This window comes from Chiloscyllium punctatum, chromosome 35 (genome assembly GCF_047496795.1).
Source record: "Chiloscyllium punctatum isolate Juve2018m chromosome 35, sChiPun1.3, whole genome shotgun sequence".
NCBI lineage: Eukaryota > Metazoa > Chordata > Chondrichthyes > Orectolobiformes > Hemiscylliidae > Chiloscyllium > Chiloscyllium punctatum.
The window spans coordinates 12,745,245-12,761,325 of NC_092773.1; the positions used below are offsets into that span (position 1 = coordinate 12,745,245).

At 41.3% G+C, this 16,081-nt stretch overlaps 1 protein-coding gene across 3 annotated transcripts in view; it reads right to left on the bottom strand.

The window, feature by feature from the left end:
* The window catches only part of LOC140459654 (receptor expression-enhancing protein 1-like), a 142,293-nt gene that overhangs the window by 19,646 nt on the left and 106,566 nt on the right, over positions 1 to 16,081 (bottom strand). For all 3 annotated transcript variants that reach the window (XM_072553989.1, XM_072553990.1, XM_072553987.1), the window contains exon 2: positions 3,467 to 3,539. In XM_072553989.1, the coding sequence (XP_072410090.1) occupies positions 3,467 to 3,539 (73 nt within the window). The remainder of the gene's footprint in view (positions 1 to 3,466; positions 3,540 to 16,081) is intronic.

Here is a 16,081-nt window from a genome sequence, read left to right on the forward strand (position 1 = left end):
TAAACAACTCTTTTTCATATTCGCAACGTAACTGAGTGAAGTGTCACAGGATTCAGTCTGAAGGCCTTGACTATTTACCATGTATATTTGTGACTGAGACAATGATAAAAAGGAATTGTTATGTTGCCAGGGTTTGAGGTTTTGAGCTATACAAAGAGATTCTATAGGCTGGAGCTGTTTTCCCTGGAGCGTCAAAGCTCAGAGGTGACCTTATTCAGACCTATAAAGTCATGCGGGGCATGGATAGGATAATAGATATCTTTTGCCTGTGGTGGGGGAGGCTAGAACTAAGGGCATAGGTTGAGAGAGATTGGGAATGCAACCTAAGGAGCAACTTCTTCACACACAGTGTATGGTAATGCATGGAATGAGCTGCCAGACTAAGTGGTGGAGGCTAGTACAATTGCGATATTTAAGAGGGATATGGGCAGGGTGCTGGCAAGTGGGACCAGATTAGGTTGGGATATCTGGTCGGCAGGGACAAGTGGACCAAAGGATCTGTTTCCATGCTGTATGAGTTCTGACTCTTATAGCAAATTCTACCTTCAACACTTGGAGTAGATGCTAAATTAGGTGGTGGTGAAGGGGACAATGAAGAAATAAGACATTTACAAACAGGTACCATAATTTCGCAGATAGAGTCTTTAAAACAATCAACAGACAATCCATTTTGGAGTACACAAGTACTGATGAAAAACAACTGGAGTAACCAAATCAAACGATTGTCAAACAGTCTTTTAACACTTAATCTGCTGCCTGCTTACTGGGCATCAGATGGATTGGATCAATAATTACATGACAGAATGAATGGTGGACCATTCAGCAAGATGCAGTTTTTGACAAGGTGTGATAGATGGCACATGACCAGTTCTGAATGTGTTTTCTGCAGCATTAACTCCAACCTGAAGTTTCTATGCCATTTTCATCTAGACAGACATTGACAACAATTTGGCTTTTGTTTCTTGGATCCAAACGTCTTGGTGGCAATAACTGATTTAGATTTAGCCAAGATTATCACTTAGAATTATTTCCCTGGTAATAATAACCTGGACAAATGAACACCTGATTGTTAAACTATGCAAACACCTGTTAGCTTGAAAACTCCATTGACCAAATGATTTATTGACCCAAATGATCTTTGTGATGACAACGCTAACACATCCTTTTGCAGATGTACAAACCTTCACCCAATAGCTGTAAACCTTTTCAGACGTCAGGTGACCAAGGATGACAATGAAAGCAAGTCAAGTTCAGATCTGACAAATGATACAGTCAGCCTTTATTGTCAACTACAATGCTTTGCATATAAGCCAAATACTACTTCAAATAGTGCAAAACATCTTATTTCTTCAGATACTGTCTCTACCTGGGATGAATGGCCACCTTAAACAACAGACAACTAAAACACAAAAATATGCTTATTCCTGCACAACTGAAGCTTCAATCAAGCGAGGATTAACCACTTGGACTTGAAAACCTGGAATATTCATGGATCTTCAGATTTCTGGATGTTACAACAAATCAACTGCAAGCCACAAAATCAGAAGATGCCTGTGAAGGGACACGGATCCATCCAACTCAAACTTAAGAGCACAGAAAATAGTAACAGGATGACATCATTCATGTTTCACAATCTCATCATCCAAATCAGTACCATGTCGCTCCATTCATTCAATATCCTTGGATCCATTTAACCCAAAAAAAGTATCTCACTCCTTGTTGAAAACAGGCTGCACTTTGGCCTCAAGTCTATATCCAAGCTCACTGCCTGGGTGAAGACATATCACATGCCAGTCCAAAATGGCCGACCCCATAAATAGACTGCGATCCCTAACGCACGACTCCTGTTTCGAGCATACGTTCCACATTTACCCTGTCTAGTCCTTTTAGAATTTTACAAGTTTCAATCAGATTCTCCCGATGCTTACAAACTCCAGTAAATATCATGCAAAATCTGTTCTGTCTTCATACATTAGACCTCCATCCCCAAAAAAGTGTGTATTAAAACTTTGTTACACTCCCACCATAGCCAGATACTGTTCCTTTGATGTGCTGAGTTAAACTGCACACAATATCCTAGGTGTGGTCTCAGCAAAAGGCCACACAACTGCAGCAACACATGACTGCACATCTCCCAGCTCAAGGTCACCACAGAATTTGCATCAACTGCCTGTTGCATCTGAATGCTAACTCTTGATCATTGGAACACAAGGACAAGTCTTTCCTGTTGCATCTCCCCTTTCCCATACAATTGCCATTGAAATAAAATTCTTCCAGAATAACCTCACGTTTATTCACAATAGGCTTTCTCTCTCAAGTATCTTACACTTATCATGTAAATCATTAACTTGTAACTACCTGGGGTCCAAGCATAAATTCATGCCCCACTGGTCTCTGACTGCCACTCCAAGTGATCTACAAACTCCAACTAGTTGTTTCTTGTCACACAGCCATATAGCTACCAACACACCCTTTGGCCCACTCACCCATACTAATCAGATAACCTCAAGTAAACTCATCCCATTTTGACTGTGTTTGGCTGACATCCCTCTAAACCTTACCAGTGATTCTCCCTGTCCAAATGTCTTTACAATGCTCTAATTCTACTAGCCTCACCACTTCCCTTTAGCATCTTTCCATTAAGACACCATCCTCTGCATGACAATGTTGCCCCTCAGATCCCTTTTGAAATGTTTCCCCTCTCACCTGAAACCGATGTCCTCGAGTTTTAGACTCCGTTATCTTGGGGAAAAAGCTTTGACAATTCACCATACTAGTGCCCTTCATGATTTTATATATCGATAGGTTATCCTTCAGCGTCCTATGCTCCAGAGTAAAATGTATCATCTATGGAGGCTCTTGTTAGAACTCAAACCTTCCAGTCTCTAATGTTTGTGCAAATCATGTTCACACACTTTCCAATTTAACTGCACCTTTCTTGCAGCAGGATGTCAGCCACTTCTCCATTCAAATCATCCCATCAACTTAAATTTTGCATGCCAATATTTTCTTTAACACCTACTCAAAGTCTAAGTAAAACACAACCACTATTTCGCCCTTATAAACTCTTCTGGTCACATTCACAAAGTTCCAAGACATTTGTTAAACATTATTTTCCTTCCAGAAACACATGCTGACTTTGTCCAATGCCAACACGGTTTTTCAAGTAACTGTTTGAAAACAGTCTGTGATGGACTCCACCAATATCGCAAAAACCAAGTTTCTTCAACACTCAAAATAGAAAAATACAGTGCAGTGGAAATTCAGGTCCAAACCCACGTGAAAAGAACAGCATTCATTTTTCAAGTCCAGTAATCCTTATTCAAACCTGTTCTTCAATCCTTCTTCTAAACTCAGTTGTCTTAGTAACAGTTTCAAGTACAAGATGATCTTAAATGGTTGGACATCAACTGCAATTCAGAGGTATTATACATGTTACAGAACATTAAAAACACACAGTACTCACATATTCCTTCACATTTTTTGTCTTCACAGCTTTGTAAGATGTATAGGCAGGATACAAAGTACCAAATGTAAGCCTGTTTTGTAAACAAAAAGTAGCAGTTAATTAACACATGGAAGATACCAAATTCACATCAAATTCAATGCAAGATAACAGTTAACACTTGTACATGACCAGGTGGGTCACAACACCCCCCCCCCGCCCCTCGTGAACAGACGAGGTATAGTTTGTAAGTTTACAGATTTGTGGGCGGCACAATGGTAAGCACTGCTGCCTCACTGCACCAGAGACCCAGGTTGAATTCCCGCCTCAGGCGACTGATTGTGTGGAGTTTGCACATTCTCCCCATGTCTGCATGGGTTTCCTCCGGGTGCTCCAGTTTCCTCCCACAGTCCAAAAACGTGCAGGTTAGGTGAATTGGCCATGCTAAACTGCCCGTAGTGTTAGGTGAAGGGATAAATGTAGGGGAATGGGTCAGTATGGACTGGTTGGGCCGAAGGGCCTGTTTCCACACTAAGTAAGTAAGTAAGTAATGACACCAAAATTTGGAGGGATAGTGGAGAGCGAAGGAGGTTACCTCAGATTACAACAAGATCCTGATCAACTGAACCAAGGTCTGGGAGTGGCAGATGGAGTCTAATTCAGATAAATGCAAAATGCTGCATTCTGGGAAAGCAAATGTTAGCAAGACTTATACATTTAATGGTCAGGTCCTAGGGAGTGTTGCTGAACGAAGAGACCTTGGCATGCAGGTTCATTGTGCCTTGAAAGCAGAGTTGCATGTAGATAGGATATTGAAGGCTGCATTTGGTATGCTTTCCTTTATTGGTCAAAGTATTGAGTAGAGGAGTTGGGAGGTCATGTTATAGCTGTACAGGACATTTGTACAGCAACTGTTGGAATACTGCATGCAATTCTGGTCTCCTTCCTATCGGAAAGATGTTTCGAAATTTGAAAGGTTTCAGAAAAGATTGACAAGGATGTTGCCAGGGTTGGAAGATTTGATCTGTAGGGAGAGGTTGAATCGGCTGGGGCTGTTTTCCCTGGAGCAGAGGAGACTGAGATGTGACCTTATTGAAGTTTATAAAATCATGAGGGGCTTGGATAGGGTAAATAGACAAGGTCTGTGCCCTGCAATGGGGCAGCCCAGAACTACAGGATGTAGGTTTAGGGTGAGGGGGGAAAGATATAAAAGAGACCTGAGGGGCAACATTTTTACGCAGAGTGTGGTGCACGTTGAGAATGGGCTGCCAGAGGAAGTAGTGGAGGCTAGTACAATTGCAACATTTAAAAGGCATTAGGATGGGTATATTAATAGGAAGGGTTTGGAGGAATATAGGCTGGGTGCTGGCAGGTGGGACTAGATGGTGTTGGGATATCTACTCGGCATGAATGAATTGGACCAAAGGGTCTGTTTCCATGTTGTCCATCTCTATGACTCTATACTAATCCAAATTTGACCAGTTACGGGACAGTTTACTGCAGCCTTGTGTTTGGACAACACAGTAGGAGATTCAGCCGACTTCTCACTCCTGTGAGAAGAACAGAACATTGCCTGTCATTACTTATTTGTCTTCACCTTTCTTGAGCAGTTCTCCCACTTATTGCGCATCCCCATTAAAAGGGAAAACCACCTTCAGAGACACAGAGAGAATGCCCACCAATTTGTGAAAGACTACATATACCCCCAATTGTGTCATCAACAAAAAGGTCTGAAGTCTAAGAAAACTCATTGACCGTCAACTGGTGCTTTCAAAAGGTACTCCCTTCTTGAGCTTGTTCATCATATTTGCGTTTTTATCTTTTTCCACCTGTCATCATATTTGATATATCAAAGACACATCATTTGTGCCTATATCTTTCTCCATCTGTTGGCATGCATCAAATGAAGATTTTTACCTAGTTTCATGATAGATTCACAAAAAAAATTTTTGGACTTTTGACACTGTCAGCATGATTACAATAAATAGTTGCTTTCTTGTTTATGAAAAAGTAGTGTGCCTAGTTTCTTTCAAACTTGAAATGGATACCTGGATAGAAATGGGCAAAGGCTTGTTTTCATTCAAATATTGACACTTGAGACTACTCTGGGAACATAAGAATTTCTTTGTTGGGTTAATATGTGAGAACACATATTTACCATTTTCACTGGTGGCTGCATTCAGGTTCAGCAACGAACCTATTCTTGCATCCTCAATTACAGGATCTCAAATTTCTCTGAATGAATATGAAAAATGATGACTGAATTGACAATGCAGAGCAAGGCATCAGATTTGCAGATCTCATATCACTCAAAGCATAATTAAATATTGAGCAGCTACTTGAGCAGGTGAGACACGATTCCTGCAGTCTGGTCAAGTTTTGGAGGTTTATCATTCCTGACTGTTGCAACAAATCCAAAAGATTTTTTCAACAGGAAATAAAAGAGCTCAAAAGTGAACCAACATTTTGTTGTTGCACTGAAATTATGAATGTTCAAAACAAGCAGCATTTGAAATATGCCTTCAGTTGCAGGTGAAGCAGCATTCCTCCAGTTACTTCACAACCAAGGTCAAACCAAAAAAAAACTAGGAGAACTGGGCACTCGCCTTGGACTGTACAAGTGTTTTATTAAAAAAAAACTTAAAAGCATTTTTCAAGTCGATATTTCGACACATCAGAACCTCTGCCTTTATGACCCCTCCAAGAAAAAAGGACAGAATAACCATGCTGAAGGAAGAGAATCATCACAAGGTCAGACTTTTTCCAATAGGAAGTGAAGTATAAGAGCACAGCAGTATTCCACAGAATCCCTACAGTGTGGAAACAGGCCATTTGGCCCAACGAGTCCACACAGACTCTCCAAGAAGCATCCCACACAGACTCACCCCCGACTTTCTATAACTCTGCATTCCCCATGGCTAGCCTACCTGGTCTACACATCTGTGGACAATATGAGCAATTTAGCATGGTTAATCCAACAAAGCTGCACATCTTTGGATGGTGCAAGAAAACCGGAGCACCTAGACTAAACGCAAACAAACATGGAAAGATTGTGCAAACTCCACACAGATCGGCACCAGAGACTGAAATTGAACCCGGATCCCTGGCGGCAAGGCAGCAGTGCTTATCACTAAGCCACCTGTATTCGTATATTTTAAAAATGGACCTCTGCCTGCAAGATGATAGTATGCACAGTTGCCTCTGCTTCTTCCCAGTGCCTGCCAAATCCTACTTCTCAGTCCAGTTAACTTGTGATCTGAAAGTTACTTGCACTGAATCAGCCATGCAGCAGCCCTAATATTCTTGACTGTTGCAGCTCCTTCAGAATTCTTTTTGGCGTATCAGTCAGCCACCTATTTCTGTAGAAACAGAAGGCATGACAATCATCTCCTTACAAATCAATGCTGTGACCTTACTGCTTTTTGCAGTCTCTCAATGTGTTGTTACTCCCAAACTCAACCACACCCAAAACTTTATGTTTGCACTCAGACTTGTTCTTCTGACTTAACACACCAGACAACTGTCCTAACACATAGAACATGAGACATTACACATGACCTTATGTGCTGTTTTTATAACTATGATAAACAGGAGTGTTCAGCTCTGAGTCTGTTCCACAATTCTAAGCTGACCGCCATATTACCTCCACTTGAGGATCTGAAATCCAAATACAGGCTGAAGCAATTAGTTGTTGTCAAGAACTACCACTTAATACATGCTCTTACAAACTTAGGTGGCAATAAAATGGCTTCTTAACGCAAGTATAACAACAAAATGGCTTCCAGGCTGCAAATTGACAATTCTACTTAAAGCTGCATAAAATGGCTTTTCAGCCTGCTAAAGCTGCATAATTGACTAACCACAGTCTGCTTCTACAGAGATTAGCAGACAATGCTTCCTTTCCAGCATAGAAATAATGAGACTAGATAAGACATTACTGGCCATCCTAACTGACCTTCAAGTGCAAATGCAAAGAACTACATTTGTGACATAAGAATAGCTTCAATGTTGGAAAACAAAGTTGGTTCCCAGGAAATTTCATTGGGTGAGTGGCTGTCAATAAAATCATTGTTAATTAATTGGTAATTATGTACGATTATGGCCTGTACCTCTCTGTAAAAGGGTAAAAATGTTTTGGTTTTAAGCCATGTGCGCAGCTCCTCTGAGAAACACTGAAGTGGTTAACCTCTGTTTCTGGACGATCTGTGCTCGGTTGTGTGTGAAATAAAGTGTGACATCTTAAAGAACCAGACTGATTGAGAGTGTTTAATGGCTGATTGCATATCAGACACACCCCGGCAGGGGTTGAGACCTTCAGACTCATCTTTGGGTTCGAATCTTGGATATATCCCTGGTGTGCAAAATATAACAAATTTCAAACTCTGCTTTGAGGAATGCAGCTAGGTTAACTGTGCTACAAATTGAATCCTGGCTTCATTCACACAATTGATAGAATTTGGACAGCTCGCCACCTGCACATATTTGAGATACAACTCCGGTTCTGATTCTTACTCATAGAGGTAGCTATGATTCATCTTGATCAAACTGAAAATGCTCCCAGTGACTGAAATGGAAACTCATTTGCAAAGTGTTTCCCTCCTGTCTACCGAGGTCCTCTGAGGCTATCAGAAGGCCCAAGTCACTTCTCTCAAACTGACTTCCATTCATTTGACAACCACACAACTTATCCTCAATGTTGTCCGATATCATTACATATTCTGCACTCAGCACACCTTCCTCTCCTTATCAAACTGCCCTTAATAAAAGCACTCCCATTTGGAGAAGTTTCCTGTCCTGTTCCTGCATCTTTACCACTGGTAACCCATAACAATCTAACCTTAACCTCCACACTCTGATGGGTGTGCTGACCCTGACCGGAAATACCCATAAGCACAGCATTTGTTTTCATATGACACGAAATTCACCACCGGTCTCAAACCTTCATATCTGACAGGCAGTCTGATAATTCAGTACACTTATTAAACACAAATTTCCCCCAATAACTGGCAACACTTACGCCGTCATCTTTGACTTCTGCTCCAAACTCCATTCTTTAAAGATCTTAGTCCATTCTCCTCCCTGCCAAAGCAAACTAAGCCATCCCTTCGACTAACTCAATGTGTGACAAGGCAACTCTTTAACAAGGTTACATTGTCCTTGGTACTTTTCAGAGCTGCCTGAAAGATACAGGTGTCTAGTTTGGATGGGTTTTAGGGCCAATTTGATAATGATAAACAGATACTGCCTCAAGGAAAAGGCTTTCAGGTTTTAAAAAAAAACACTCGCACAACCAAAGAAGAGTGGCTAGTTCTCCTAGCTCAGTTTTTCCTCTGGTTTGGTTTAGGAGAAAGTGAGGAATGCAGATGCTGAAGATCAGAGTCGAGAGTGTGTTGCTGGGAAAGCACAGCAGGCCAGACAACATCTGAAGAGCAAGAGATCAACGTTTCGGGCATAAGCCCTTCATCAGGAAAGAGGTTTGTGGTCCGGGGCTGAGAGATAAATGGGAGGAGGTGGGTACCTAAGAAAGTGATAGGTGGATGAGGGTGAGAGAGAATGTGGTAGGTTGGGCGGTGGGGAGTGATGGACAGGTCTGGAAGGCGGTGCTGAGTTGGAGCCTTGGGAACTGGGATAACGTGGGGTGGTGGGGTGGGGAGAAGAGGGGAAACAAGACAGCTGTTGAAACCCACATTTATCCAATGTGGTTGCAGGGTCCCAAGGGGGAATATGAAGCGTTCTTTCTCCAGGGCGTCCATCACCTCCAAACAAACCACAATGGTATATTTCCCTCCCTACCCCTATCAGTATTCCGGAGAGACTATTCCCACCATGATTCCATCATCACGTCCACGTCGCCCCCCCACAGCCCACACCAGACTCCTGTCGCCATTCCTTGCCACCGTAGGAAGTGTAAAACCTGCGCCCACACCATTCCCCTCACCTCTGTCCAAGGCCCCATGGGAGCCTTGCACACTTAACATAAGTTTACCTGTACATCTACCAACGTCATCTACTGCATCAATTGCACCTGGTGTGATCTCAACATCGGGGAAACAGGATGCCTTCTTGCAGACCATTTCAGAAAACATCTCTAGGACACTTGCACCAACCAAGCCCACGGCTGAACACATCAACTCCCCCTCCCACTCAGTCAAGGACATGCAGATCCTGCACCTCCTCCATCGCCAAACTGTTACCATCCAAGGCCTGAATGAAGGATGACTCACGTTCCGCCTTGGGACCCTAGAACCACACAAGATAAAAGTGAATTTCAACAGCTTCCTACTTTCCCCTCCCATCATATTTACCCAGTCCCAAGCCTCAGACTCGGCACCACCCTCTGGACATGTACATCACTCCACCCTCTGACCTACCACCTTCTCCCTCACCTTCATCCACCTACTGCTTTCTCAGCTACCCACCCCACACTACCTCCCTTTTATCTCTCAGCCCTGGCCTACAAACCTCATTCCTGATGAAGGTCTTATGCCCGAAAAGTTGATTCTCCTGCTTCTCGGACATTACCTGACCTGCTGTGCTTTCCCAGCATCACACTCTTGACTCTTGTTTAATTTGTTTTGGTTATCAGTCTGGATGCTCACAGCAAGCAGTTTTTTTTTCAGGCTGCTAGTAAAAGAAACAGTGACACGGAAGAAGGTGTTCCATGCTGAATCTCTCTCTCCAGTAAGACAGTGTTTGATTTTACCTTTTTTGCCAAGGGTTGTTCACGGGGATTGTTGCAAGAATTTGGAACAGGATCATTAAGTTGGTATAATGTGTCGGGTTTTCGGATAAATTATTCTATATTCTTTCCCTGGTGTTTCATTCAGTACTCTAATTAAGTACTGTTTTGTTTAAAACAGAGGGGTTTTGACCAGCTGCATGACTCTTGGAATCTGCACTTCTCATGTGCTCAAAACAACTAGAAATGTTAGCGTCTGGGCTACCTTCTTGAAATGTTTTGATGCCAGTATTTGACCCTAACCTCATTTGCACGACAACTTAGCTGGGTTTTTGTCTGATGCTGTGGGACAGCAGTAATAACCACTGAGCCATGCAACGATCTCCCCGCCCCCCCACGCCACATGTCCTTGTTCCCTCACCAGCAGGAATACAAATCTTTGTACATTCTTGCACTGCAGAGTTTCCTGTCAAATTAGCTTTTAGGAGGAAAAGTTGAGAGCATACAGGAATTCCAACACCATCTTTTAGGGAACAAATGATTATATTCACTTTGCTATCAATGCTTTACAATATCTATTGCTTGCAACTTGTAGGTCCGTAATAGAAGTGATGGACATTACACTGTATTGATGATTATCCTGAGTTCTGTATGCAGCAAAAGAAGGATAGTTGACCATCGCATGGGAGTACTTTTGCTAACACTACGCTGGGAGAAAATGACCAGCTGTTTGAGCACACGTGACTGTTAGAAAAAGCCAGCACGATTGTTCAATCCAATTGTATTTGATGAACTTATTTGGGTCGATGAAGAGATAGCTAGTGATCTGAAGCAGACACATTTCTTTTCCATGTCAACAAAGGACAATGTGTGATAAGGAGAGCAGGTGACCTTCGCGAAACACACAAGATTCTGAAATCAAGGCATTACCTGACTAAACGTTTGCCCAGTTATGATAAAGGTGAGCAGGAATTTCTTGCAAAGGCAGTGAATCTGTAAATTATTTGACTTCAGAGAGCCACAGTGCTGTGCAGCAAAGTGCATTCAAGGCAGCTGCAGACAGGTTTTTAAAAATCTCTAAAAAAACAAGGATTATTGGGAAGACAGCAGAATGGAACAGAGGACTATCAGGTCAACCTGGTCTCACTCAACGGCAATGAAGACACAAGGGGCAAATGCCAGGCTTCTACATCTAAAATTTTCAGTGTTTGATTAATAGGATTTTTTTTTAAAAATCTGCTCCAACAGTGCCTTCAACTGTCCAAAAGTAAACCTGCTTTGCATTCAATCTCTCCATTCAAGATAGAAGCTTCATTGGTCATATCAAAATTGAAATTTAACTGTTGTTAACAAACACTTGATTCATTCGTTAGAATTTAAGAGAATTTAGATTAGAATTCATTTGTATTCAAAAACCTTAAACTATCTTCAAGGCTGTACACAAGTCAGCCCCCGCATTCAGGGCATTTTATTTACTTTGCATATTGTGGACTTAGAATTAAGAGTACTTCAAATCTTGGAGATTTCTAAGACTATATTATAAATTTTACTTTGGTATCATTGTCACTAGATCACAATCCTGAAATTCCCTCCGTAAGGGCCTATCGGTCAACTTCCAGTGCATGGCCTGCAGCTTTCAACACCAACTTCTTAAGGAGAACGGGGGGGGGGGGCGCAATAAAGGCTAGCCAACCAATGCCTCCCATGTGTGCACAAAACAGATTTTTTATTTTTGTTTTGTTTTTAAGTCTTATTACAATCTATTCAGAAACCAACACTGCCAGTCAGTCAGCTAAGATTTTATTTTTAAGAAGTTCTCACTGGTCAGGGCAGTGAAGGATTTGAAAATATCATTCAGTGATCGCCTCATGCTCTCAAAACCTTGGTGCCATTCATCCTTCTAAGTTCGGCTAATTTTCTTCTGACCAAGCCTTCATTCACCATATTAATATGTCTGCCTGTCCTTTATGGCTGTTCTTCAGTAATGGTTTTGTCCAGTGCTCTGGAATGTTTATGTGGTTAAGGCAGCTGTATAAATAAGCCTTGTTTTAATGTTGGCCCTTATTTCTTTCTGTTTAAAAGTCGATTGACTTCAAATGCACCAAAGTCAGTCAATTCATTTCAGCTACTCAAGAGTGTGGAAGTTTGTGCTACAGCTCGGAAGATGCAAAGCATGCGGTTGTGAAAAAAAAACAAGAATTATACTAGCTTGGGTTATTGTTGAGATTAACTTTTAAGTTACCTTTCCAATTGGATCAATTTGGTTCTTGAACAAGGAAACCAGCAGTTGGACCATGAATCATCTTCATATGTCACTGTAATAGTATTGCAAACATGCTGAACTTAAAAAGTCTCCATCTTCTTGCAGTTGACAGGCAGTGTGCAAACTTCGAACAATCCAAAGGCCAATGAAGAAGTGAAGGAAGGAGATGGGGGGGAAAGCAGCAAAGTGCTCAAATAGCACTGGATGTCCCTCTGCATGTGCATGGGTCTACCTCTTTTGTTTGGTATATTGGGAGCAGAAAATGAGGCAGGCAGGCATCAATGGAATACCTGCATTGCCAAGTGTAGTCTGAGACTCAGACAAAAGCCCATCAGTTCGTTGTAATTGTTAGAATTCACAGGAAGACTTTAGAGGCAGTTGTTGCCAGAAAAAAGCCACTTCACAGCAGACACTGTTGCTGAATGTGATTTGAATCTTGTCCAATCATTTAGGACCAGATTTACAGGATAAATCTTACAAATGTATGTCACTTGGACTTCATGAAGCAAGGCTGACATTCAGACCAAGAAACAGGGTTGAATGAGAAACAAAAACAATTTGCTGGACAGTTCAGCAGCAAAATCAAAATTAATATTGTGTGTCGAGTGACCCATCCTCAGAACACACTGCATTGGACGATAGCGTGTTTTACAAAAGACATGCCAAATTTGTTAGTGGTGATTTATTTGGCAATGTTGATACTGGCTGATTTATTATGAGAAATAAAGGGTTAAATGTAGGTTATGCATATTTTAATAGTGTGCAAGAGCACTTCAGAGCAGTGTTTAGATAGCTCATGATCACATCGTCAGAGTTAAAATAGCTTAAATGCCAAAGGTGTAGCTCAGCTTGAGCCAGTGCAAGGGAGCAGAACAAAAAAAAGGTATGCAACTGCATAACTATTGGATGCAAAAGGGTCTGATAAGTATTTGCTTTGAGAAATTTAAAAGCTGGGTGTTGAACAAAGCAGAGTTACAAATCAGATGGTGTGAAGGCCAACAGAAATGGTGACACTGAATTCACGGTGCGTAAACTGAGTGTAGAATTTGATGTACTTTTTAATTTAATTGCAAAGATGAGATTAAGGGAGTTCAGGATATATCATTTGAAGGATGCCATGTTTCTTGCTACAATAAGGCTGAGATTGAACAAATAAGACTGAGATTATATGTTACCATTCACAAATATTCAGGAATGCTTTCCAATCTTTGAAAATAAACATTAATAACATTTGCTGTTCACTGGCTTGGTCATTTGAACTGTACTTATCCAATCACCCTCCAGAAATCATGGTGTTTCAAAGCTGGTGTTTGCAACCTGGATGTGGTAGGTTATGTCATGTAATTGATCATACAGTCAACTGGAGAAGCAAATTTATCTTCTCCCATATTTCCACTGACTACTTACAATGTAAACATTTCAAGCTTGGCATGTGCACACATCAAGTTAAGCATATAATTAGCTTGCTAGGTGGAGTTCTATATTTGGAATGAGCAAACTATTTAAACTGGACTTCACAAACTTTTAACTAAGCACTATCTGCTGTGTGTTTGGAGTGTAGAGCTCAGTCTAGTCTGGTCTCATGGCAGTGTTGCGGGAATATTATTAACTAAGTGACCAGGCTGACATGGTTTGTAGTTCATCAAGTTTGTTGACTGTAGGATTGCTTATCTTGCATTCATGTTTAGGGATCCATATTCTGACATGTTAAGAATAATAGCTCCAAGTTTTGTTCCATCTGCTGTCAAACCTCATGCAGGAAAGGAGAGAGACAACAGTCAATTCACTTATTTAGTCCCTTCATTTGTCTCAGTTAAAAATGGACTGAGTCCAATGTTGTTGACAATTTTATTACACAGAAAAAGGAGTTAAAATTGCAGTTTAAGGTGAGCAAGACACTTATTAAAAAGGTAGAGATTCTTAGTTTGCAAATGTGCACTTCAGACATTTGAGAATACGGTGGTATGTTTATCCAGCTGACAGTTCTCTGAAGGTTATTGTATCATGTTCAAACCATTTGCATCGTGCATCAAACTCAAACAAACAATGACTTGGTGACCAACAGTAAACCACACAAGGTACTTCATAGGAGCTTTGTGAATCCATGTCAGAAAATATTTGGTCAGATGGTGAAATGTTTTGTCTATGAGAACTTAGAGGATTTCTTCACGACATGGGGGTATTCTTGAGCTTAGTGTTTCCACCAACCGGAGGCAATGCTTGTTCAAATGACCGAACTCTGATTTAGAAGACAGTTGACATTCTACAGGGTTGCCATACTGGACAAGGACAGCTGTTTGAAACACAGTCTGCAGCAATATTCAAGCGAGGTTTTTTAAAAAAAATAAAGACAAGAGGTTTACGACTGGCAGCCACTGTGTATACAGATGATAAGATAACCTAACTTAAGACATGTGAAGATAACGTTGTCTGGTCTCACTACACCTCAAATGCTCTTCTCGCAATGGCACGGGGAGGGTGGGGGCCACATGCGCTAGAGGGACGCACAGACAGTCACTGGTGATGTTTTCATAACTGAATCACCACATCTCATACAAAAGGTGAAGAGGTTGAGGAGGAAATTCCTTTATGATAAACTAAACCAATTCAATAATTTAACCTATACTGTCAACGTTACTCTGCATTACAACCTGCTTCCACAGTGTAGGGATTCTAAGACTCAATTTGTTAAATTCAAAAAATCTCCATGGAGATGGTAGCCATGAAAATCCGCGATCCGTGCTGGCTAAATTAACAATTCTAGCTAAATGATCGATTTTAAACACGTGATCACAACTTATAATAAAATCCTGTCGTTTTCACCCTTGTAAACATTGTTTCAACGTGGCTGTAATGGGACTCACACCACAGGATCTCAGGTCTGGGCACTGTAAACATTTCCGAAACGTTTTGAAATCACCAATGAATCAAATCAGACTTTAAATGTGCCTGGCAGTTCAGGATCCAGCAACAGGGCACAGAAGCCACTTGATCAGTAACCCGAAAGACTGGACATTGGATCCAAATATTTGGTGCGCCTCCACCGCAACTGTCGTGTGGTGGTGGTGGTTTCAAATACAGTTCATTAAAAACAAAAAAAAAACAATGGTTCACAAAAGGGCCAGGAAACCCCAAAGGTGAAGGGAAGAGGTTGGGTTTTTAAAAAGCTCATCTGTGCACTCATGTAATTGAGAGCAAAGTGAACACATCTCTTAACCACAGGAAAACAAACTGGGTGTCAAAAAGCAGCAACTTTACAAAGACTTGATCCCAAGTTCTTAAGAGACACTCCAGGAGGCTTGCAACTCGATTCCAGATTTGGCCATCTACACCTCGTGATCCCAAACAGCTTAACTTGCAACCCCCTGTGTCTTGCAAAGCTGAGATAAATGACAGTTAAAACTCACAACACCAGGTTCAAGTCCAACAGGTTTATTTGGAAGCACTTCCAATCCAACACAGGCACCTCCAGGTCATAAATGACACAAATTGGCTAGCTGCTCTAAAACGATTGAATTTTTTTTAAAAAAAAAAGACACTCAAGGATGAGGGAAAGCCAGGCAAAGCTTTCTGAGAAGTATCAAAGAATCCAGTAGGCAGCTAAAGGGAACGATTTAGACAAAAAAAAATAGGAAAAGAAACGTTACTTCATCTGTGCAACGACTGCAAACCCAGATTTCCAAGGAACAAAATT